Source organism: Nannospalax galili, unplaced genomic scaffold, assembly GCF_000622305.1.
Source record: "Nannospalax galili isolate Female #2095 unplaced genomic scaffold, S.galili_v1.0 scaffold107, whole genome shotgun sequence".
NCBI classification, from domain to species: Eukaryota; Metazoa; Chordata; class Mammalia; order Rodentia; family Spalacidae; genus Nannospalax; species Nannospalax galili.
The window spans coordinates 1,548,122-1,572,430 of NW_008358490.1; the positions used below are offsets into that span (position 1 = coordinate 1,548,122).

Below are 24,309 nucleotides of genomic sequence, written 5' to 3' on the forward strand. Positions count from 1 at the left end.
ATTTTCCTGGCTCCTACACACACTCACCCCAAATGAATACGTGTATATAAAAGTTAGAAGCTAGCACTCATACATGAGAAAGAATATACAGCATTTGTCTTTTTGAGCCCAGGTTACCTCACTTAATAAAACATTTTATATTTTCCTGCAAAATTCATAATTTTCTGTGGCTGAACAAAATTGCTTTGTGTATATGAAGCACATTTTTATTATTCATTCATTTACTGACGGGCATCTAGGCTGATCCCATTTCCTTGCTATTGTGAGTAATGCTGCAGTAAGCATAGATGTGTAAGTATCTCTGTGGGGTTGGTGTGATGGTTCAGCAGGTAGAGACACTTGCTACCAAGACTGACTACTTGAGTCTGATCCCTGGGGCCAATACAGTAGAAGGAGACAGCCCACTCCCACAGGTTCTCTTTCTGACCTCCACATGGGCATTGTGGCACATGTGTGCACCCCTACCCCATAAATAAATATACTAAAAACAATTTTTAAGTATCCCCGTGGTAGGATACAGAGACCTTTGGATATATATAGCTGGGTCATATGGTAGTTCTCTTTTTAGGTTGAGGACCGACCGTACTATTTCTATAGTGACTACATTGGTTTACTTTCGCCAGCAGTGTATAAGGGATTCTTTTTCCATACATCCCTACAAACATTTGTTGTCATTTAATATTTTCATTTATTATTTTTATCTTATGTGTATGCGTGTATTGCCTGCATGTATGTAAGTACATCGGTGTCATACAATGCTCACAGAAGACATAAGAGGCTGTTGGATCCCCTGGAACTGGAGTTATGGACAGTTGTTAGCTTCCATATAGGTGCTGGGATTCGAATCCGGGTCTTCTGCAAGAACAGCGAGTGTTCTTAACTGCTGAGCCGTCTCTCCAGCCCCCATCATTTATTTTCTTGATAATAGCCATACTTCTTTTAAATTCAATTTTATTTTCTCATTGACCTTTATAAGAGTAGATGAGATGCCTAGGTCTGTGGGCTTCTCCTTAGGGCCTTCCTCTTGGTGTCCCGTCCCTGAAGTATGTTTGGGGGACATTTGGGTTGGGTTCACTTTTCATTAGTTAATGCAGCCTGAAGAAGGTGGCAGTGAAGACCAGAAAGGGTGATGTCCCTGCCCCCTAAGGGTCTGGTTGACAGAGCTATATTAGTAATTTTCCTGTTACTGTGATAAAATATCTGATAAAAGCAATTTAAGGAGGGAAAGGCTTACTGTGGCTCACAGTTTGAGGATGCAGTCCATCATGGCAGGGAAGACATTTCAGCAGGAGGATGAGGGGAGTGGGCGAATGCTGATGCTCAGGAACGTTTCTCCTTTTTATGACATTGGAGAAGCCAGCCCGAGGCATGGTGCCACCCACACTTCAGTTGGGTCTTCTTACTTCAACTACTCTAATCTAGGAACTTCCTCTCAGACATGCCCAGATGTTTGTCTTATAGGTGATTGTAGATACTAACAAGTAGACAGTCAGTATTCACCATTGCACCATGGATACTGCCACTGCACTGAGACTGCAGGGTCATGTAACCCTGGTCTATCGATACATGATTTTCAGGACCCTGTATAAAATAGGAATGTACACCCTCTTGTTCATAAAATACTGCCTCTGAGTGAAGGGCCCCTCCAAGCCAGGACTCTGTGCTTCTGGCCTGACCACCTGGCTCGCTGTTCCATCCCAGGGGTTTCCCAGGATGGAGTGGGTGACTCTGCAGTCACAGCCCATGTTCTGCTGCTCAGAACCTCTGCATCTCTCACTGTTCCAATGGATTGTCAGTCTCAGCCACATCTGGAAGGCTCACACCCACTTGTTTGTAGATTGGGGCCTCACAGGTGTCCTCTGAATCCTGCTCATGGGCGTGGCTGCCCTGTGGGCCTAGCCAGGCTGTTCAGCTTTGGACTCTGCAGGCTAGTCCAAATTCTGGTCATCAATACACTTTACCCCAAATGCTTTTGTGTCACCTAGAGCTCAAGGTCTGCTTTAAGGTTTTTTTTTCTTTTGGTCTTTGTGAGACAGGCTCTCCCTGTAGCCCCAGATGACCTGGAACTCATCATGTAGACCTGATCTCACAGAGATCCATCTGTCTCTGCTTCCCAAGTGCTAGGATTAAAGGCATGGGTCATCATGCCTGGCTCAGCATTTCTTTAACTAGAATTTTCTCTGATCCATTCACCTGTTTTAAGAGCGTTGGCACTAAGATTTTAGGTATTTTGCATGAACTCTTGAGAACTATTAGCCCATTTAAAAAATCAGGTTTGTGTGAGTTTATCTTTGATGATGCTGATTTTGCAAGGTTTAGGGGCACCTAACTGAACATCCCAGGAGAATATGTGGGGAAATGACTCTGGAGGGACTTAAGACCTTGAGGCAGGCTGTATCAACTTTGGGACAGTAGCAGGTGGATTAGCCCTTGCTGCACCTGGGAAGGCTCTTCACTGAATCAATCAATGGCTTCTAAAGGCTTCTTAGCTGCATGTTAGAATCGCCAAGGGAGGTTTTATTGTATGTTTTGAGACAGGATCTTGCAATGTAGCCCAGGCTGACCTCAAATGTGCAGTCTGCCTGTCTTCACTGCCCAAATGCTATAATTACAGGAAAGGGCCACCACACCCAACAAGGGTGTCTTCAACAATCCTGATACCCAGGCTGATGGATAGCCTCTGGGTGAGGCCCAGCATCTGTATGTTTTAAAGGTCTGGAGAGAACTCCTGAGGCCCCCAAGACGGAGCCCAGAGGGCAGAAGAAGGTTACCAGGGCAGAAATCAGGGCACTGCTGTCTTTAAACACTGGACAGAGGAGAAGCCAGGAGAGAAACTTGAGAAACCAAGAAAGGGAGGAGAGCCAGGAAAGAGTATTAGGGAAGACCACACCGCAGCATCCCCCCGCCCCTGAGAATGATGGAACAAGAGCCTGATTTAGAGAAGGGGCAGAATGCAAGAACTTAAAGACAATAGGATAGACTGAGTCTCAGTGGAGCTCAGGGGTGGGACAGTGAGCACAGAACTCACGTCTGCTCCTCCCCTGTTCCTTGTGGTGGGCACCAGTTACTGAAAGTGGGAGACAGGAACATGGGAAGGCAAATTGTTTTGAACCAGTGGACTAGCAGACATCTGCAACAGGATCAAGGTGAACTTGGAATTGCCTGAAATAAATTTTTTGAAACATTTATCCTCCCCCCCGCCCGACATAAGTGCCATGGCCCAAGTGTGGAGACCAGAGACCAACTTCCAGTAGTCACTTCTCTTTTTTTACCATGTGGGAACTAGGGATCAAACTCAGGTCAACAGGCTTGGTGCCTTTACCCACTGAGTCACCTTGCTGGTCCTGAAAGAACTTTTTAAAATTATCTTTTTATGAGTATATCACCTGCATGTATATGTAAGTGTACCCCTGTCATACAATGCCCATGGAGATCAGAAGAGGGTGTCAGATTCCCCTGGAACTGGAGTTACTGATGGTTGTTAGCCACCATGTGGGTACTAGGAATCGAACCCTTGAACTGGAAATCCTCCTGCTGTAGACTTCCAACTGTTGGGATTAAAGTCACAAGCCGCCATATCCAGGTGTTTTCTATTTCTGAATTTGTCCTGCTGTAGATGGGTAAACAGTTTGTGAACCAGCTCAGGTGCCCAGCTTACACCTGGAGGAGGAGGACTATCTCCTCACTTAGAGGGCCTGCTGCACTCTGAGAACTTGCTAGAACTGTAGTACCATGGGCCCCACCACATTCCCACTGAGCTTTTTAACAGATGCCTAAGTGATTAATACACACAACGAAGTTTGAGGTGGTACCCAGGGCAGTGGGACTCAGGAAAGTTTTGCCAGTTGAATGCATTAACCAGAACCTCCACCCTCCAGTCTCAGTTTTCTTGGACATAAGAGTTGATGACAGGAACCTTCATCCTGTGCAACATGCAGATGCTAGGGCTCCTTTAAAAACATTACTAAGAATTTCAAGGGGGCTGGAGAGATGGCTCAGTAGGTAAAGTGCTTGCTGCACAAGTATGAGGATCTGAGTTCGATCCCCAGCACCCATGTAAAAAGTTGGACGCAGGAGGTCTAGAGAGTCTATAATCCCAGAGCTCAGGAGGCAGAGACAAGTGGACACCTCGAGCTTGCTGGCCAGACAGCCTAGCTGAATCAGTGAGCTCCAGTTTCAGTGAGAGACCCTGTCTCTAAGGTGGAGTACTGAGAGAGACACCCAACATTGATCTCTGGCCTCCACATGCACCTGTATACACAAACATACATACACAGAAGAATTTCAAGACAGTAAAAAACTAAGCTAGAGCCCTTCTGAAGTGGGACATAGTGTGACCCCACAGGTCCTGGGCTACCCATGAAGTTGACACAGGAGGAAAGGGCTGGGCCACTCCAGACTCATTCCAGCTGGCCCAGATGCATCACAAGTCTGTTTTACTAACTTCCAACTGTTATAATTAAAAGCAACTTCTCATCGACTTTGAAGTTTATTTTTTTCTCAGTATGCAAATAGAAATGGTTTCCAATGGCTGTTATCCCAGTGTAATTCTTTCAAAAAATACAAGTCTGTGTCTATGACAATGTGAATGGAAGCTCTATATGGGGAAAGACAACTTGTGCTCATTAATTTTATTGATGGTATACAGATTTTTGATATATTGCATTACAATACTGACTGCTAGATTTCTTATAAAGGTTTAGTTCATGTTTTACTCTAGATTTTTTTTCTTTACAATAAAAGTAAATTCATGCCAGTGTTTAGGAACCAATAATATCAATTCATTCAAATTTAATGACAATTTTATTAAACTAAGAGTCTCATATCACGGAGCATTCACAGTGCAGGAGGTCACAGTTATTGAAAAAATAAATAGCGGCATAAATATATTTATTATGTACAGCTTCCCAACCCCTTGCTCCTGCTCTGCCCGTTAGAATGAACAAAGATGGTGGTGCTCAGCCCAGCATGCTACAATGTCCGGTGGGCACATGATGTATGAATGGCCTCAGCAGTTCATTTAGAATGTTTTCAAGGAGGTTCTTTCAGGACCCACGACTCTCCTGTTTCCACCTGTCTATGACTTGGCAAGCCAAGGCTGTGTCCCTAGAAAGGTTCAGATCCCCCGAGGAAACCTTGCCCAGCCTGCCCCTTGGCATCTTGGATGTGTCTGCCCTCTCCATGCCTAGCTTGCCTTGGCAGTCCTGCCTCTGCCCCTGGCCCAGCTGGCTGGCAGCCTTGTCTCTTATATAATCAAAGCTGCCTTTGTGTTCAGACATCAGCTAGGACTCTAGAGACCTAGGGGCACCCTGCCAGAGTGTGCTCTGAATTGAATGACATACCCAGCCTCACAGACTTGCAGCACCCCTCAACTGGGGATTCTCTAAGAGCCAGCAACAGCTGTCTGCTAGGTCCCCAAATACAGCTAGTGTAAGTCACTTGGAAGGAACCAGAAGTGTGGTCATGGGGTCCACAGCTCAGAGAGGCAGGGACTAAAGGTGAGGCAGGACACCCAGCTACCAGAAACTATCCACAGAGTACTTCACTTGGAGGAACAGAGTGGCCTTGTTTGAGTCCCAGTCATGCTCAGAAGGAAAAAAGCCTCCTGTTGGAAGGGGGCCATGAGTCTTCTCTGGAGACTTTTCCCAAAAAGTTCCTATTGGGAATTCTGGAGTGATGAGGGACAGGTGTTGTTAGGACTCTTTGTAGCATCACACCAAATCAAAAGCCACATGGTCCTCTCTTTTAATAACTTAAACACCTTGTTTTCTAGGGGTAGAGTAAGAAGGACCTATACTCTCCCCAGGATTTTTTCTAGGGCTCATGAATGGAAAAGTCCCAACCAGCATGGTGCCCAAGGAGCCACTGTTTGAATTATGGAAGCATTGTGGGAAGAGGTGTGGGTCATGCTGGTCTGTATCATGTGTTGAAAAACAAGAAGCCATCCCTTATAAATGTAATGGATGGAAAAACCACACAGTCATAGCCTTGACCTTCAAAGCAGCAGCATGTTCAACTCTGAGAGATGCTACCCAGAGGCCCCAGGATTGCACCAGGGCAGACTAAAGGAGAGGTTGTTTTCAGCTCCTACTGAGTGGAAGGAAGCTATACAACTTGGACAACTGGACACCTTAACTGTAAAAGTGGAAAAAGAGCCTGAGAGACACAGGGTAAAAGTGGGCTGTGAATCCCCAGCAATCTGTAGGTGTTTGAGGAATTGGCAGAGGTGGGTGGAAACAGGAAGACAAAGACAGTTGAAAAGCTAGAACTTTTAAAGCCACCATAGAATATCAAAGCTCCCAGGCCTTGAAGCTGGCTTCCCTAGATTGACAGCCCCACCTCAGTGACACAATAGGAAAAAAGTGTCCTTTCTCCCAATTTCATGAAAGCGTGCATTTGCTTGCACCAGGTGGCACTGTGCCCGGGGGACGGGGGGTCCATGTCAAACATGAAGTAAATCACGAAACTAGCATCCCAGTTTGTCTTTATTAATGAGTGACAACCTTCATGGGGTATCTAAAACATAGCCTGCCTATGGGCCACACAAAATTGTAAACTTAAAATATTGTGAGAATTTTTTCTCTTTTGGTAACACGACTGCATGGTTCTTGAGTGTAAACTTTGCAGATGACACTACAGCCCAGAGAAGCCAAAAGTTGGATACCCCTGCTGGCCACACCCTGTTTATACATGCCTTTTGGGGACTAGTGCTCTGCAGCAGGATGAAGGCCTTATGCAAGCAAGGTTGGTGGAGGGGGGTCATCTCACCTTCTCCGCCCTGTGGGGGGAGCCCACAAAAGGCTCTTTTCCTCTCTTGTTCCCACACAACTGACACGGTAAGGAAGAGTTGTCCAAAGAACAGGAAAGGCCCCTTCTCAGAACTCCAAGGAAGCCTGGTTGGGGGTGTGTGACTCATGAAGGGCTCCTGTCATGTGGCAAGCTGCAGAGCGCCAAGGAGGAAAATGCTCACCTGGAGAACCCAGTGGTGCCCTCTGGCGAGTTCTCGGGTGGAGAGAGGGTTCTGGGCTCAGGGAATAAGGGCCATGGGTACTGGATGGGTGGGATCGGGAACTTCTTACTACTCTAGCACTCTCCAGAGAGCATTTTCAGAAATTTCTAGTTTTTATGGAGACAACATGGCATCCAAGCCATTGATGCGGACTCCCTCAGGTGTTCTGGTCACATCTGCTCACTGCCCCAAGGATGGCTCCCATGGAGATCATGTCAGAAGCATCAGAGCATCCTCGGCATGTATTTAAAGCCTGTGATAGGTGCAGTCTCCTGGTGATTTTTACCCTAACCAAGCTCTTTGTTGCTCAACATCAAGTATTTGCCAAAAGCCTGTTCGCATGCACAGCACAACCATTTTTTTTCCAGTTAGTAGGGTAGAGTCACTTACAAGGGAGGGGAAGGCAGGTGGCTGAGAAGGGACCAAGCCTTTCCCAGTGGCCCAGGCAGGGTTGGGGCATAGTGTACAGTGGGTACCAGTTGCTTAGTGGGCTGAAAGGTGCCTACTGCTCATTGCTGATGCCCCAAGGAAAAATCCAGGGTGGAAAAGGAGGCCACAGATCTAGAACGTCACTGATCCATTTGGCCACACTTCACATCTAGGCAATAGGGAGGGGCAGAGAGAGCAGCCTCCAGGGCCCTGCAGAGCTGCTGTCCTGCACAGGAGTGAGCCAAGCCTGTCTCTGTCCTTCTAGCTTCTATCGGCAGGCTGCCCCAGTGCAATCCTTTAAAGTAGTCAGAGAGGAGAAGGAACAGGGAAACAGACCCAGGACAGGCATGCACATATTCTTTCCAAGCTTCCTCTGCTGGGAACCTGGGACTCTGAGTGTGGGCAGCTGCTGTGGTTAGGCTTGCAGGTCCTCTACCAGGGAAGAACAGGTACAGCACACCTAGACCTTGGGCATCCTGAAAGCAGGTCTTTGGTTGGGGTCTGCAGCACTTCCCTTAAGATGTGTACCCCACATGTTGAGACTGGCTCAGGGAAGGAAAGCTAGCGCCTTATCAGCTTGAGTCTATAAGGACAGGGCACTAGTGGGACAAAAGCAAAAAGCCTTCACAGGTGAAGAGGGGAACGCGCCAGCGAAAATACACTAGGGGCTTCAGGTCTGTGCACAAGGTGGAGCACAGGGGGTGAGGGGCAGAAACACAGATGCCAGGAGACCATAGCTGGGGGGTGTACAAAGGAAGGAGAGGAGTGGGGCATGGCTGACCTGAGCACTGGGCCGCATACTTTCAGTCTCTCATGGCAGCTGACCTAGAACTTTTTTCAGGGCCAGGTTCCCATGATCCTACCCTCTGTACACCCTAATGCCTGGACTGGTAAGGGCAGATTACAAACCAGAAATGGGCCAGGAACTAGCTCTCCCTCTTCGCTTCTACCGATGCTCTTCCATCGGAACATAATGGTCTAGGCTCTCATTTTTTCCTTCAATGAGAAGAGTTAAGTGTACTCTTTTAATTGTCTATTTTCTGTAGCTGAAGCTATTATCCCATGCAAATTTAGCTTTGGGGATAAAACAAAGGAAGTAATCCTGCATAGTAATGGCAACATGATTATAAAAACGAAGGCCTAGATTATCAAGCGAGTCTTTAAACTCGTGATAGGAAAAAAATGTTTAGTTTAAAACAGAGAACTTTTCACTTTACAGTGTGCAGTTTCCTAGATATAATAAATGTCGAGAGCCTTTGAGGAACATTGGCACATTAAAGTCCAAAGAAAACTAGCTCTATACATTGAAAACATAATTTTTAGTTTCTAACTGCAGCTACAGGATACTTTACAGCTGCAAGTGGATTCTGTGTCGGAAGAGGATCACAGTTGGGATGTTCTTTGGAAGCTGTGCAGGGACTCAGAGAATTGAAAGCCAGCAGGGACATTTTTAGAGGCTGTGGCCTGTGCCTTACCATACCTAAAAATATTTTTTGGTCTTTTTATCAGGGAAAAATAGGGACATTTGATAAGGACAGATATGAGGCTATGATCTGGGAAACTTAGGGGTCAATTAAATATGTGATGAGTTTTTTTAACCCAAGCAGTAAGATCCAACCCCAAGGGCAAAGTCACAGCCATGTCACTTGGGCTGGCCAATCTGGTGCACTGGCTAAGTGGGGAGGGGTAATGGGCCATCTTTGACCCCAACTCTGCTACATTCTGACACTAAACTAGAGAGAGGCACTTGACCTCTCAAACTAAACTGCCAATGAAATAATAATAGTCCCTACTTACATCACAGGGTAGTTGAGAAGCTCAAAGGGGGAATAGAAGCACTAGAGCGAGCTTGCGCCTTGAATGAAACGGTGGGGGGGGGTGTCTGCCAGGTGAACCAAGTACTAGGGCAGATTCAAACCCTCTTGCAGCTGAGTTTATACTGATGCACCTTCAGGCTCCTCCCCTCCCACTTAGCTTTTTTTTTTTTTTTTTTTTTAAATGAATATACTAGCTGCATGTATGTTGATCGGGCAGATTGAAACCCTCTTTGAGCCTAGTTTATATTTATGCACCTTCAGGCTCCCCCCCTCCCACTTTGCTTTTTTTTTTTTTTTTTTCTTAAAGGGAAATCACTGCTGTCTCACTGAAGACTGCTGAACTTGATACCTAGATAAACAGAAAGTGAAGCCTTGACAGAGTACAGCTGTTAATACTGATGTGAACCCCGAATAGAAGGTTGGTAATGGGAGCCAAGTCCCATCATAGTTCATGCTTAAGGGAACTTAAGGGACACAAGCTTGAACACTTCCTCCTTCGAAGGAGGCCTTAAAGAGCATCACTACCAATTCCACCACAGGCCCAGAGGGACCAGCTATTGGATTCATGCTCACCACCAAGTTAAAGCAAATTCAATTTCCAGTGAATCGATAACCACCTTTCTGCTCTCATCATCCTGGATCATCCCCATGCCTTCTACTGTGCAAAGTATCTCAGTATTAAAAGTGCATCATATCCAATAGACTTTTGCAATAGAAACATTAAAAAAATAAAAACCCACAATCTATATAAAATTAAGTTGTGCTTTCTCTTTAGAACCCAGGAATGGTTTATGTTCATAAATCTGTTACGTGTTTCAGAGCTACAAAGCAGTCAAACATCGTTTCATATTTTTCCTTTTTGAATTCATCTCCCATCCCTGGCCTTGCATGCTTAGCAAACTCTAAGGTTCAAGAAACTTAGCTCTAAAAATTCTAAGATATGGTTTTCATTCTTGGCTTCAGCTGACCAGAGAGTGATTCTTTGCTTTTCCAGAGATCCCTCTTCTTTGTCATTAACTGCCACTTGTGCAATTGGTTGGGCATATAAATGACTGGGTCTTTCAATGGGGTGGCTTTGAACCCAGAGTGTTAACAGAAAAGTCACAAACCTGAACAGATGGTGCATGGCATCCTAAGGTCTGGATGTGTAGCCGTAACTACATTCCCCACCATGTCTCCGAGTTAGCACCTGTTTCCATGTGGAATTCCACCTTTTTTTTCTATATTCCAAACCAAATGGTCTCAGAGCCAGCACAAGATGACACACATAGGATTCATTTTTCTCCAAGGGGAACCTTTTGGTCCCCTTCAATGATCCTTTTGTGTGAAATGATATTTTTCAAGTATGATGACCTATATATAACATTTTATTTTTAATATTTCATTGCTTGTTCTCCAAATATATCAATAAAAAAGGATAACAGTATTCATTTGCTCTTCTTTCTTCTGCTAGGAAATAGTGTTTCCATCCTTCCTATTTTTCCTATGACTGCCAGTGTGGTCTCAAGCCCTGACAGGTTGCCATCTTGCCTCCTTCACGCTGCGAGTGTTCAGGCAGAGTCAGAGGCTCTCGGTGAGGTGACATGAGCTGCCTCCTCCAGGCCCAGAGGTGATACTTGCCAACCACAGCCCTATTTTGCACTCATTCAGGAGACCCTGTTCACTCACTGACTCATTTCTGAGGCTGCTCATGTAATTCCAAGGCTGCTCATGTAACAGCAAGACAAACAGCATGGAGAAGTCCTTTTGACTAAAGTATGCAAGAGAGAAGAGCCACTCAACATCCCTGTGGCTGGCAGCCAGGAGTCTGCGGAGCTGCACAAATAATGGCCAGACCCTGCCTGCTGGGGCAGATGCTCAGCAGCCTGGCCCGTGACCTGACAAGGACCAAGATGGCCCTTCCTTCCAGCTCACAAAAGAATTGCTGGCAGCTGCCAAGGCAGGAGAGACCTGTATGGGGAAGGAGAGAGGACGCCAGCATCACAGTGGCCATGGCAGTTTCCCAGGCAGCGGCTCATCTTTAATCATCTTCTCGGCACATGGGCAAGTTGACAAAGGTAAAGACATTAAACTCTATCATTATGGAGAAGCACAGAAAGATGGCATAGAGGACCAGGACATAGATGCCCAGCTTCCGGTCCAGCCGCCATTTGTTGAGGTGGATGCCAAGGACCTGGAAGGAGACAGTGGAAAAGCTGGGCTCGGCAGGACCGAGAGACCCAAAGGCCTTTTGAACTGAAAAATAGCACAGTAAACTCCAGAACTTTCTACACAATGCAGACAAGATTCTGATCCAGTGGAGACCAGACCCTGAGACTTGTCTCAGGGCATGGTAAATTCTCAGTGGCTACCCTCATGGCACTGGTCTCCCCTAGAAGACAGGCCACTTCCTCAGGGTGCAACGTGTCCTCCCCATGGCCTTCTCTAAGGAAAAGCAGGCCTTCCCCTTTGCCTCAGAACTTGGCATCATAATCAGTTTTCTTTCAGCAGATTTCCCAGGCTCAGCTGAGCCATTCATGTGAACTTCTGCTTGGGCCATGCTTTGCTGTGTGTGCATGTGTTTGGGAGGAAGGGTGCTCCCCCTCCTCCCTCTTATTTCTGAATCAAGGCTTTCCAGGGCTGCACCACAGCTGCCTTCACAGATCACAGAGCTGTCAAGACAGACCAACCTGGCTTCAAATCCCAGCTTTGCCATTTGCCAACTCTGTGATCTTGGACAAAATACTTAACTCCTGAGCCTCATTTCTTCTGCAAAATGGGAATGGTAGGACATCCGTCATCAGGGGTGGTAAGGATTGAATGAAGTATCACAGATGTAAAGTATGTAAACATAGGCCTGGGTGTGGGACTCTAATGTCATGTACCCCATTTGTCAGCTCAGCAGGCAGTGTTTCTTTTTCTCTGGGCAAGGTAGCAAGAAAGGAAATGTAATATGTCCCCTAGTGAATCCTTTTGTGTGTGCATGTGGGTGTACGTACACATGTGTGCAGGTGTGTGTGGAGGCCAGAGGACAATCTCAGCTGTCATTCCTCAAGTGCTATCCACCTCCTTTATGAGACAGGGTCTTTCACTGAACCTGGAACTTTCCAACTTGGCTAGGCTGGCGGAGCCTCAGGGATTTGCCTGTCTCTGTTTTCCCTGTGCTAGGATTCTAAGTATGTACCACCAAGGCTCTTCCCCCTTTTTTTCTACATGGGTTCTCAGTTCCTTGTGTTTAACTGATGGGTCTATCTCTCAAGCCCACGGGTAACATCTTATCAACTCAGGAGGAACTTCATGGTAGTTGCAGTTGCTCTTGCAAAAAATGAATTTGGGGTATATTTGACTATACCCTGCTCTTAGACATTATTCCTCACTGCAAGGTGTGTGGAGTCAGGCTGATGAGGAGGCAGAATTGGGTGAAACATGAAGCTTCTATTTTGGAATGGTAAAAACTCACAGTGAGAGCGACGGAGCCCAGCAGCAGCACCACAGAATAGACCAGACCCCGGCTGTTGATCTTCACCTGGAAAGTAAAATATACAGGCCCTGAATCTCTCAGCTGCTCAGGCCAGTCCATTCTGAAATCCAGCCTGCTTCAGGGTATTCATTCCCTCCTTAGGGAAACGCAGGAGTCCCTCGGATAAGCATGTGGGCATGGCCAGGAACCCACAGCAAAGGGGGGGTCATGGGTTCAATTCTTGACTTGGTTCTTCAGGAAGTGGCCTGGGATGGGGACAGGTGCTAGTGGGGTTTAGGTAAAAGAAAGAGACACTGATGAACATGTAGCAAACATGGGTTCCCTCCTGCAGATACCCCCAGACTGTTCTAGATGCCATCGAAGAAAACAGGTGCCAAGGAGAAGTTCCCTTAAGAACTTTGAACTGGAATTGAGTGAGCATTATTACTCTTCTTTCTGAACACCCCACCCCTTCCTTAGGAAGTGCCAGGGACTTACTGTGGATCCGTAATTAATAACCATGGTCTGCAGGCCCCATGGAATGCCAAGCCCCACCAGGATGTCAAACACGTTGCTTCCAATGGTATTAGAGACTGCCATGTCTCCAAGCCCTGGGGAACAAGCAACATAATCCTTCCATCAAGAGTTGGTCTCAGGAAATCCTCTTGCTTGGAATTGTTCTATCTGTACGGTTCAATAGAAGGGGATTCCTTCTTCATGGACCCTTCTTTCATGAAACCTAAGGGCTCTCTTTTGTGTTGAATTCACTCACAGAAGTCCTAACCCCATGCTAGCACTGCTCGATGTGGCCTCATTTGGAGGAAGGACCTTTAACAAGGTAATGAGTTAAGATGAGGCTTAGGCAGAGCCTGGTCCAACCTGGCTGGTGCTCTCAGAAAAAGAAAAACAGACATGGGAGAAAATTGTGTGAGGAAAACAGTGGCCAAGGAGAGTTGGGAGAGAAGTATTCTCACACACAGTCACTTAGGAGCCATCCCTGCCCACACCTTAGTCTTCCAGCCTTCAGAAATGTGAAATGATCAATATTCATTGTCTCCCCACCACCCCAGTCTGTCTTAACACCAGCTGTAGCAAAGGAACACAGGGCCCTCCATTCTATTCCCTCCAGGCTGTGAGCTGCCCTTCTAGAGGACCCACTAGGAGCTGTCTCATTTGGTCCTCCTAGTTAGCTGGGTAGGGAACACCATATTCACATGGCAGGTGACCAAGAACATCTAATTTATTAGTGGTCCAGTATCCTTTCTTTTAATTATTTTTATTTTAGGTATATGAATGTATTGTCTGCATGTGTGTAGGTGCACCCGTGTCGTACAATGTCTGTAGAGGTCAGAAGAGGATGTTGGATTCCCTGGAATTGGAGTTAGGGACAGTTGTCAGCTGCCACGTGGGTGCTGGGAATTCAACTCAGGTCCTCTGCAAGAACAGTCTGCGCTCTTAACCACTGAACCATCTCTCCAGCCCCCAAGTATCCTTTCTACCAAACCACGATGTGTGCTTGTGTCCAGGCACCCATGACCTTGGCTGGGATCATAGAGTACCAGATCTTCTGTTCTGGTGATTTCTGAATGGTGACCTTTTTGTTTCCAGTCAGAGGTCAGAAGCCATGTTAGTGTTTCCCTTCCTGTCCCACTGTCAGGATCCTATTGGTCACACAGCTGGGGCACTTCCTCACTTGAGGTTGGGATCATGAGTCAGAGCAACTTTTAGGAAAAGACTCATGCTGGCTGAAATCTGACCCATGAAATCAGGGGCAGAAGGAACAAGTCTATATCACAAATATCTATAGCCATAATGTCACTTTGGTAGCTGTGACGTTCAACAGCAAGTCCGACCAGCATCAGGACTGGTAGCCCGCATCTGTGCTGCCCACCACTGTGCCAGGTCATTCCTTCTCTTCCATTCTCACTCTGGTCTTCTGTTGACCCCTAGCATGTACCTCTCCCAAAGTCTTTCTCCCTGCCAATCTCCAGCACCATTGGGAATAACTTCAGAATCTTGGCAGCTTAGGCCTGTGAGGTCCAGGCTCCCATCCTCTGGCAGCGTGAAGGAATGAGCAGTGACTGTTTGGGACTGGTGACTCGTACATGGTGAGGACAAGCTGAAGACAAGCTGAGGAGCAGGTAAGTGCTTCTCAGGGGACTCCCTGAACTGTGCACTAAGTTGGGCAGCAATGTGACCCTTGGAGGAGCCTGCAGGCAGTATGACTCACACACTGTCACCCAGAGCCTTTGTAACATGAATATCCTGATTGAGCAGGGCTGTACAGGCCTGAGGGTCTGAGTGTGGTGAGTTCCCTATTAGTGCCTGCCAGGCCACACTTTGACCTGGGAGCCTATACAGAGGCCCAGGTGCAGAAATTCCGGTCAGAGCACCTGTGTGGTAGCCTCTCAGGCAGCTGACTCTGAACAGGGTTTGAAACCCTTTGTCATAAAGAATCTGCTCACCCTGACCATGTCTGCTGGAGTCTGTCAACTACATCAGTGCCACCTTATGACAACTGTGTATCCCAAGCCCTCGCCTCATTCATATTTACTCTGTAGCCATTCTGAGACAGTAGCCTACTACAGAACCCCACTTGTCCCTTGATCCTAAAGGAGACCTCTCCTTGAACTCACTGGGACCACAAACCCTGAAGCTTCTAGTACTGCAATCCCTACCTCCCGCCATCCCCCACCACATGTGTTTAAACATTCTCTTGTCTTGTTGCCCTCTGCTGGTGTCCACCCAGGTGGGGGCAAATGTGTCACCCAGAGCACATGACTGACTCTCTCCAGGTTTATGCTAATGAAATTCAGCCAGGTTCCTCACTGTAGTTGCCTAAGGAGCTGCCCCCTTTCTGTTCCAATTCATGTCCACCCAGGGCCTCAGACTGCGACTTGATTTAGGGTCTTTATAGATACAAACAAATATAGTTACACTGAATTAGGTTGGCTCTAATCCATCAACATCTGTCCCTATCAGAAGGAAGTGTGGCTGTAGAGCCACGCGTACAGCTATGGGCCAGGTATGCCGAAGAGCCGCAGTTAACCCCGAGAATCACGCACACCCCTCCTGGTTGGAACCTGCAGAGTAAATAGGCCCTTGCAGGCACCAGCTGTCAGGCTCCTAGTTCCCAGACCTGTGAGTTAAGCTCGGTTGTGTTAAGCTGCCTTAGGAAGCAACCACACTGATGTCAAAGGCCACTCAATTAAACTCCATTTCCCGCAGCGTCTGTCCCCTGTGGCCCTCATTCTCTGTCAGGCACCTGCCCACCACACTCACGCCTCCTGCCATCTTCTCAACCCTGTTCCTGTCTTGGAGGAACACATCACCCTACCTTTCTTTTTGGAGCCAACCTTTCCCCTTGGCACTACCCTCTTCTCCTGTCTCCTGAGGTTACATGTACCCTTTGGCCTCCCGCTCCCTTGTACTTTTCAAATGCTTGCCGCCTACCAGGAAGACCTGTGCAAGGCCACTCTGGGATGCTGTCTCCCTGGCAACGAGAGGCAGCAAAGTACAAGGCCAGATTCTGTAGCTCTTGTTTTGCCATGGAAGACCATGAGTCACTCCTCATTCGACCTGGGTCACTAAAACTACCAAACAAAGCAAGCAAAACACTGCACATCTTCTGGAAGTTGGGAGAACAGGAAAGAGTTGATGCACAGGATACCTATAATGCCTGCCTGGGATGGGCACACTTCTCATTTGTTATGGCTTGACTCTATAGTGTCCCCCACAGGCTCATGTTCTGTGAACACTTGTTGCTCAGATGGTAGCACTATTTGGGGATACTGTGGAGCTTTTAGGAAGTGGGGCCTACCTGCTACAAGTAGGTCACTACTCCCAGCCCCTGGTTCTGGTCTTGCTATCTGTTTCCTGATTCACCAGTATGCCACTGTCACATATGTCACTGTCACACAAATCTACCACCATGGACTGAGTTGCTTCACCCTGTAGTCCCTGCTGTAATGGGCTGAAATCTCCTGAAACCACCAGTCAAGATAAAGCTTTCTTCCTTTAAGTTGTTTTTGCTAAGAATTTTGGTCCAGCAACACAAAAGTTACTAATAAAGGTATTGGTTCATTTGCAATATGATGTCTAGGATGAGGCTCTGTCCTGTCTCACACTGACTATTACTCAAAGGACATGTCTGTTTAAATACAACTACCTCAGCAAACACTTCCAAAGATCTAGGGGAGTTCATCTTAGTAATCCTTGGAATATCGTTTTTTCCTCTGGGCATAACAAGACCATCCCATACCCATCGTGGAGCAGAGACAACCTTGCCTGTAGTGATGGTAATGAAACAAGCAGAACAGTACTGACAGGTCTATGGTAAAGGCAATGGGGCATTAACCATTCGAAGCAGGGGAGGAGGGAGGTTACCAGACCCTCACCTGGGGCTCCACCCAGCACTCTCTCCTGCCTCTCAGCTGCACATGTCTATAGACTCTAGTGTCCCCTCTCACCAAGGCCTTATGCAGCTGGGAGGCTGGAAGGAGTTTAAGTAGAATGAAGACTCCACAGTGTTCTGTGATACCATCACCTATGATGGGGGTGGGGGGCACTTTGCAGTCATGCGTCTGTTTTGAGTTCACCCATGTTCCTGAAAGTAACCCCTCCCTCCACCCATGCTCCTAAATAATCCTAATAAACTGACTGGTTCATCAAGATAGACTTGGGTGGAATTGTTTCATTGGTCTGTTGCCAGGGCCCTATTTGAAGTGAATAGACATTTGTTCTTGTCTCCCTAGGAAAAATCACACAGCAGCAGTGGTCATGCCGTGATAGAATCTAATAAATAACAATGTCCAGATATCATGGTCTCCTTTCTAGTAGGACCTGACTGGTCATAAGAGCTATGACTTGGCCAACTATACTTGGACAGAGAAGATGAGGGAGGGGGTGCAAGGGGTTGCTGAGGGCCACAGGTGCTGAGAAACCATACCTTGTCTTGCCACAATTAAGCTGGCCATGCAGTCTGGAACACTTGTGCCTGCCGCCAGGAAGGTAATGCCCATGATGACATCAGGGATCCCAAGTGTGTATCCAATAATAGTCACCTGCAGAAGAGGCCAGGGGTGGGGAGACGAACTCACAGTGGAACAACCCTGGAAACTTGCTTTACCTTGTGTGCTTTTAACTTAAATGTGATACTATTGTAACCAATAGAAAAATCTGGGCTTTTTTTTTTTTTTAGGACTGTTTTTAAGGTAGAGTCTAATGTAGTCCAGGCTGGCCTTGAACTTGCTATGTAACAGAAGGTGACCTTGAACTTCTAATCTTCCTGTCGCCGCCTCCCAAGTGCTGGGATGACAGGTGTGGCTACCACACTTGGTTTACACAGTGCTGGGGATTGAACCCAGGGCTTCATGCATGTGAGAAAGCATTCTACCAACTGACCGATAGCCCCAGCCTCTTAAAGAAATCTTTTGAGTGTTCTTTTTCCCTGATTATTTAGTATACTTATTGCTTTAAAACTTTATAAACTAGAATGAAAATAGCAGTTAACTACCATTTTTTAAGACCCCCAGACAACCACTATTAACACATTGAATCAACAGGTTGGTTCTCAAAGTTGAAGACAAAGAAAACCCCCTTACTGGACCACAGACCACCAGGCCTCACCCCCAGAGTTCTGAGGCAAGGCCTGAGAACTTGTATTCCCAGAGTTCCCAGGTGGTTGGCATCCAGAGGCTGCTGGTCTGGGAGCCACGTTTGAAAAACCACTGTTTGTTTCAAATGTGTCCTTAACGTTGTCCGGGGGTGTACGTTAAGAAAAAAAGAGGTCAGACTTATTGCATACCACCTAGTCTATGAGATCTCTCACCTTGAGACTCCTACCTACTCTATTATTTACTGCTCACTGGTAAGGAGGACACTATTGTTATGCCAAATGAATCCCAGAGAGGTTAAGTAAAAAAAAGCCCAGGGGACCAGCTGCTAAGCGAGGAGCAAGAGGAGCAAGGACTCCAACCCAAATGTTTCAACCCGACAGCTGGTGCACCAGTCTCTCCATCAATGTATCTGTGTGTCCGTCTCTGACTTGCCGTCCTTCTGCCTCCTTAGGAGTTCAAAAAGATAGACTTGCTGGGTCAAAGCATACAGGCTTGTGAAGATCTTGAATGCTCATTCACACAGGCTGCCAATGAACATCATTTGAAATAATGACCATGGGAAGGGTGACCTGAGAAAAGCATGAAGCGAGTGCCTGGCCTGTACCACACGGCCATGGCAGACTGTCTCCTTCTACTTCCACCCTTTGTTTGTATTCTATAGGCACAAGAAAAGGAGGGTGATCAAATTCCAGTGTTCTTAGAGACCCAGACTAAGGGTGCCTCCCAAGTGCCGGGCTCAGCCTTGGCACATAGTCAGCGTGTGGGGGTTACGGAAATGGCCCTGGCAGTCGAAATTGCTGCCAGTATACCCTGGACATGGAAGGAAGGACACAAGGGAGGACTGATCTGTCGGAACCAAGTTTACTCTGGCCACCAAAGGTGTCTCCACAAGCTACCAGCTGTGACTGATGAATTCTGAATAGGTGATGCCAGTCATCTTAAGGACAGTAACTGAGCTATTGAGGAGTTGCTAGGACTGCCTCTTCTTTTTAAACCACTGAACCAGATGGCTAAGAAGCTGAGGGACAGAAGGCAGGCACTGCTTGTGGGTATGCCCACACACCCGATGTCACATGGACCTTGCTCTACCCTGGACCCCAACCCCAGCTCTCTAAGCCTCCCTCCCAATGCTGAGGCTTTGAATAGTAAACTGAACCATGTCCAGAGCTTTTCTTCATTCCTCAGTTTTCCCAGTTGTGCTGGGAAGGGACAATCCATTTGGAAGTTTGTCCATTTGACCCTGACATTCACGATCCTTTCTTCCTAAAGCCTTGGAGGTGAGAGCCTTAAAGGTGGTGGGTCAGGGGATGGCACCTTTACCACGGCATAAAGAAAACAAGCACCTGGCACTAGGGCAGGTGCGCCTTAGATAGAGGTCAAGGTGAGCACACATGCACCTTTAGGGTCTCCTTTATCCATGCTCACTAGCAAGACTGTTTTATTTCCCCAAACCAAGGCCTTCAAAGTTGGAAGCCACAGGTCAGACTGGCCCAGCAGGGTGGTTCTTGTGTCCCTAGGCCAAGCCATGCAAGGATCTGGCTTTAGAAACAAAGGTGAGATTTGTAAATGGAGCTATGGAGGGCAGGAGTGTCCCACCTCATTGCTAATGAGAACTCACTGAACAGTACTGGCATTTTCCGTAATTAAAGAAGAAAGAATTTCAAAAAATCCATTAATTTGATCTTCCCAATTCTCATGCCCGTTCAAGTGTCATGAGATAACTGTTTCTTTTAAAACTTGTAATATTTGGGGAATAGAATTTAATAAGAAAAACCACTGGCTCCTTTAAAATGTAAAGATGGGCTGGCCTTTAATTCTACTCAGGAAAAAATGGAGATATGAAATTCAATGGATTTGAGGCACAGCAGCAGCTATCTTTGATTGCCATCTGTTTCCAGGGATTTGGGTAGTATTTCAAGTTCTTCTGCTGTGCTAAGAGGGGAACAGGAAAATGAAGCCCTCTCCCCAGGCAAAATGCTCCATGTGGTATTCAGATCCTGACAACTAGGCTCTCACTCTGGGTTGGGGAGGAAAATGGAAATGTGAAGAGGCTGGCTGGGGAACAACAGTTCTGAGGTAGTGGTGTCTATCCCACCTCACAGAGGGTCTCATCTTGGCTCAAGGAATTGAGTCCCTGAGTCACTTGCCCAATTTTAATCATCCTAAGAAGCAGGACTAGGATTCAAGTGTGTCTTCATGGGCCAGGGGTGTGGCTCAGTGGTGAGCACTTACCTAGCAGATGCAAGGCCCTCAGTTTGATCCCCAGTGCCACAACAAACAAGAAATCCAAACCCAAATTCCTGTCATAGGACACCCTAGAGCCTTTTCTTTCCCACCACCCTGTACCCTTCCTCCAGGGATAAGGGAAAGGGACCCCGCCCCCGTGCCCACAGGAAACTTCTCCTGCCCCGCCCCATGCCCTGCCTGCCTTCCCTGCTGCTGGCCTCCAGCATTGGAGGAAAAGGAAATGATGTAATAAGGTGCCGTAGGCTTCACAAGGGAAACACAGCCACACTGGAACCATGTCCTCTCACGTTGCTCCTAGGACCCCTACTGAAGAGGAAGGGGATCAGAGGGGTCCATCTGGGGGGCACACAGAGCACAGGGAAGGGGGCTTTCATAGCCTGGCCCAGCAGAGCCTAGTCAGTGACAGGCTTATACAGGGAGCTATCACATACTATCACAGGGTCAATTCCTGTCCACCTGAGAGCTTCTGTCCAGTGACACTTGACAGGCTTGGGAGACCTATACTGGGTTCGAATCCCACTGTTAGCCCTCCCTATTCATGTAACCTTGGGTAATCCATTCATTCTCTCAATGCCTCAGTTTCTCCATCTGTAAAATGGGGACAGTAAAAATACTTATCCCATGAGTTGTTACGAGGACAGGAAGGATTTTCTATAAAGTGTCAGCCAGCACCTGACACATAGGAAGAGGGCTTCTTGGCAGGGGGCATGGAGAGCCACCTTGTGTTCCCTCTCACTGACCCCATTTCTTTCCTTTACATTCCCTCGGCAACCCTGGAGATGAGAGGCCCAGCAGTCACACCACTGGTGAGCCATTACTCTCCCCACCCCACCCAGAGCAGCTTTGTGAGGGTTCATCTCCCTCCTCGATTCCTGCCTCTGCCACAGAGGCAATAAGGCACGGTGTCAACTCCTGGGTATAGAGCACGGCCCACAGTGCTCTGTTAATACCCTGTCCTACTGAGAAACAGGTTATGGTCAGTGAGACCAGAGACCTGCCCAAAGGTCACCCTTGCTGCTTGGAGGAGGCCAAACTGGAGCTGGCTGCCCAGTCCACCCCCCACACCCCCCACGCCCCCACTTACCAGCCACACCATGAGGTAGGAGAACACAGCAATCCACAGTGTGGCAGTGATGAAGGTGACCATGAAGAACTTCTCCCAGCGGGGCTTACTGCAGTTGGGGATGGTGATGCACAGGAGGAAGATGAGGGGCCAGGTGAACACCCACTTGGCCTTGTCCCCTTTTGACTCTGCAAGAGGTGGGGTAGAGCAAGGAGGAAGGGGGAGAGAAAGATTCTGCTTTATAAGGCTGTTAGTCCACTTGCTGGTTTATTATTTTCAAGCTAAAAAAAAAAAAAAAAAATGCCGTTTGTGTGACTCCAAGCAGCTGAGATCACAGAACTGTCCATCCCCATCACATCATCCGGAAGTAGTGAGACAACTCAATGCTTGCTGACTGAGTAACTTTAATCCATTCTAATCTTTCATTTGGCTGGATAAGGAAGGTGAATCCAGAGCAGGGATGAACCTGGCCCAGGGGAGCCGGGACAAGGAGTGGGGTACAGATGGCTTTGGAGTCAGACAGACTCAAGCAATTCCCTCAACTCTACTTCCTCCTGTGAGGATAAGGACAGCGACAAATCAATGTGTGGAGTGCGCTAGGCACAGTGCTGGGTGCTGTGCATCTTAATGTCTTCATATGTTCTTAAGAATGTTCTCCCGTGGCTGGAGAGATAGATGGTCCAGCAGTTGAGAGCACTTGCTGCTCTTGCAGGGGATCTGGGATCAGTTCCCAGCACCCACATGGCCGCTAACAACCTTCTATAAGTCCAGTTCCAGGAGATCTGACTCCCTCATCTCACTTCTGTGGGCATTGCATGACACAGGTGCACTTACATACTTGCAAGCAATATACTCATACACAGAAATTAAAATAAATAAAAGGTTTTTTTTTGTTTTTTTTTTGTTTTTTTTGTTTTTTGTCTTTTTTGAGACAGGGTCTCCTTGTAGCCCCAGCTGTCCTGGAACTCACTATTGTAGACCAGGCTGGCCTCGAACTCACAAAGATCCACCTGTCTCTGCCCCCTGAGTGCTGGGATTAAAGGCGTGTGCCACCATGCCTGGCCAATAAATAAAAGTATTTTTAAAAAGAATTTTTCTCTGGGTTGTTGCAGGAATGGTGTGATATGGTGTAGGGTGGTTTGAATGAGGATGTTCCCCATAGGACCCAAGTATTTGTACATTTTGTCCCAGTTGGTAGCACTGTTTTGGGAGATCTTAGAAGGTGTGTCCTTGCTGGAGGAAGCACATCACTGGGGCAGGCTCCGAGTGTTCATAAGCCTTGCTGGCTCTCCAGTTGCTGTCTCTGCTTCCTGTTTGCTTGATGATGTGATCTCTCAGCTTTCTACCCTGCCACGATGGACTCTAACCCTCTGGAACCCTAAGTTTGATAGAACCCTTCCTGAGTTCTATTGGTCAGGATGTTTTATCACAGTAACAGAAAAGTAACTAATATACAGTTTATAGAAAGCACCCAGCCTCACACACTGAAGGAGGGACGAGAAGGGCAGAAGACACAGGAGAACTTGTGCTCAAGATCCCCCTGAAGCTGAATCAAAGTGCCAGTGCATATATTCAAGGACACATGTCAGGGTCCATGAGATGGCTCAGTGGGTAAAAGCCCTAGTTTCTTTTTCCTAAATGTTGCCCTTTAACCTCCACACCACATGTGCATGCCTGCAGTCATACACACTGAAAATAAATAAAATATATTTTATTACATTTATTTGTTTGTTTAGTGTGTGCACGTGCAGGTTAGAGGACAACTTTTGGAAGTCAATTTTCTCCTTCCATGATGTGGATCCTGGGGAATCAAACCGGGTCACCAGGATTAGTTGCAAGAATCTTTAACCTCTGAGCCATCTTGCCAGGCCTAATTGTTTTGTTGTTTTGGAGACAGGGTCTCCCTGTAGCCTCAGTTTGCCTGGAGCTCACTATATAGACCAGGCTGGCCTCAACCTGCCTCTGCCTTCTGAGTGGTGGGATTAAATGTGTGCGCCACTGCGTCCTGGCCCTAAAATATTTAAAAAAGTGAAATATACTCGTCTTCTCAAGTGCACACAGAGTGTACTCCAGAACAGACCAGGTGTGAGTCTGTAAAACAGGACAGTGCGTTTAGAGGGACTGACATCAGGCAGAGTGTGCTCTCTAACCACAAAGGAATGAAATTAGAATGCAGTACAGGGAAGAAGCTGGAAGACTCACAAACATGTGGAACTCACACAGCATAGTCCTAAATAACTGGTAGGTCAGAAAAGAAATCATAGGCGAAATTAGAAAACATTCAGAGACGATTGGAAACAAAAATGCACAACATCAAAACTCAGGGGATGCAGTGGAGACAGGCTGGGGGAAACATCTAACTGTAAATGTGTATATTAAAGAGGAAAACATTTAAAACAGTGACCTCATGTTCCTCTTCAAGAAAAGAAGTGAAAATTAATTTCAAAGAAAGCAGAAGAGAGACTCAAGACTACAGTGGGAGAAATGAAAGAGAGATAGTCAGCGAAACTGAAAATCGGTTCTTTGATGGGAGCAACAAAATAGACCTTTAGCTAGAATAACCAAGGGGGGGGGTGATGGGTGGTGGGAAGAGCAGTGGGCTTGGGATGCAGCACAATGGTAGAGTGGCGAGCAGGCAAGCACAGGTCCTGGGTTCCCCAGGAGGGAGAGGGGGTGAGGGAGGGGAT

At 47.1% G+C, this 24,309-nt stretch overlaps 1 protein-coding gene across 3 annotated transcripts in view; it reads right to left on the reverse strand.

Moving 5' to 3' along the window:
* Positions 1 to 9,510: 9,510 nt before the first annotated feature.
* Positions 9,511 to 24,309, reverse strand: part of Slc24a4 (solute carrier family 24 member 4) — a 153,201-nt gene continuing 138,402 nt past the window's right edge. For 2 of the 3 annotated variants that reach the window (XM_008821722.3, XM_029557967.1), the window contains 5 exons: positions 21,644 to 21,810; positions 17,643 to 17,757; positions 13,193 to 13,305; positions 12,695 to 12,760; positions 9,511 to 11,428 (listed from right to left, as the gene is read on the reverse strand). In XM_008821722.3, coding sequence (XP_008819944.1) covers positions 11,276 to 11,428; positions 12,695 to 12,760; positions 13,193 to 13,305; positions 17,643 to 17,757; positions 21,644 to 21,810 — 614 coding nt within the window. In that variant the 3' untranslated portion in view covers positions 9,511 to 11,275. The remainder of the gene's footprint in view (positions 11,429 to 12,694; positions 12,761 to 13,192; positions 13,306 to 17,642; positions 17,758 to 21,643; positions 21,811 to 24,309) is intronic. The other variant, XM_008821723.3, reaches the window with a different exon arrangement.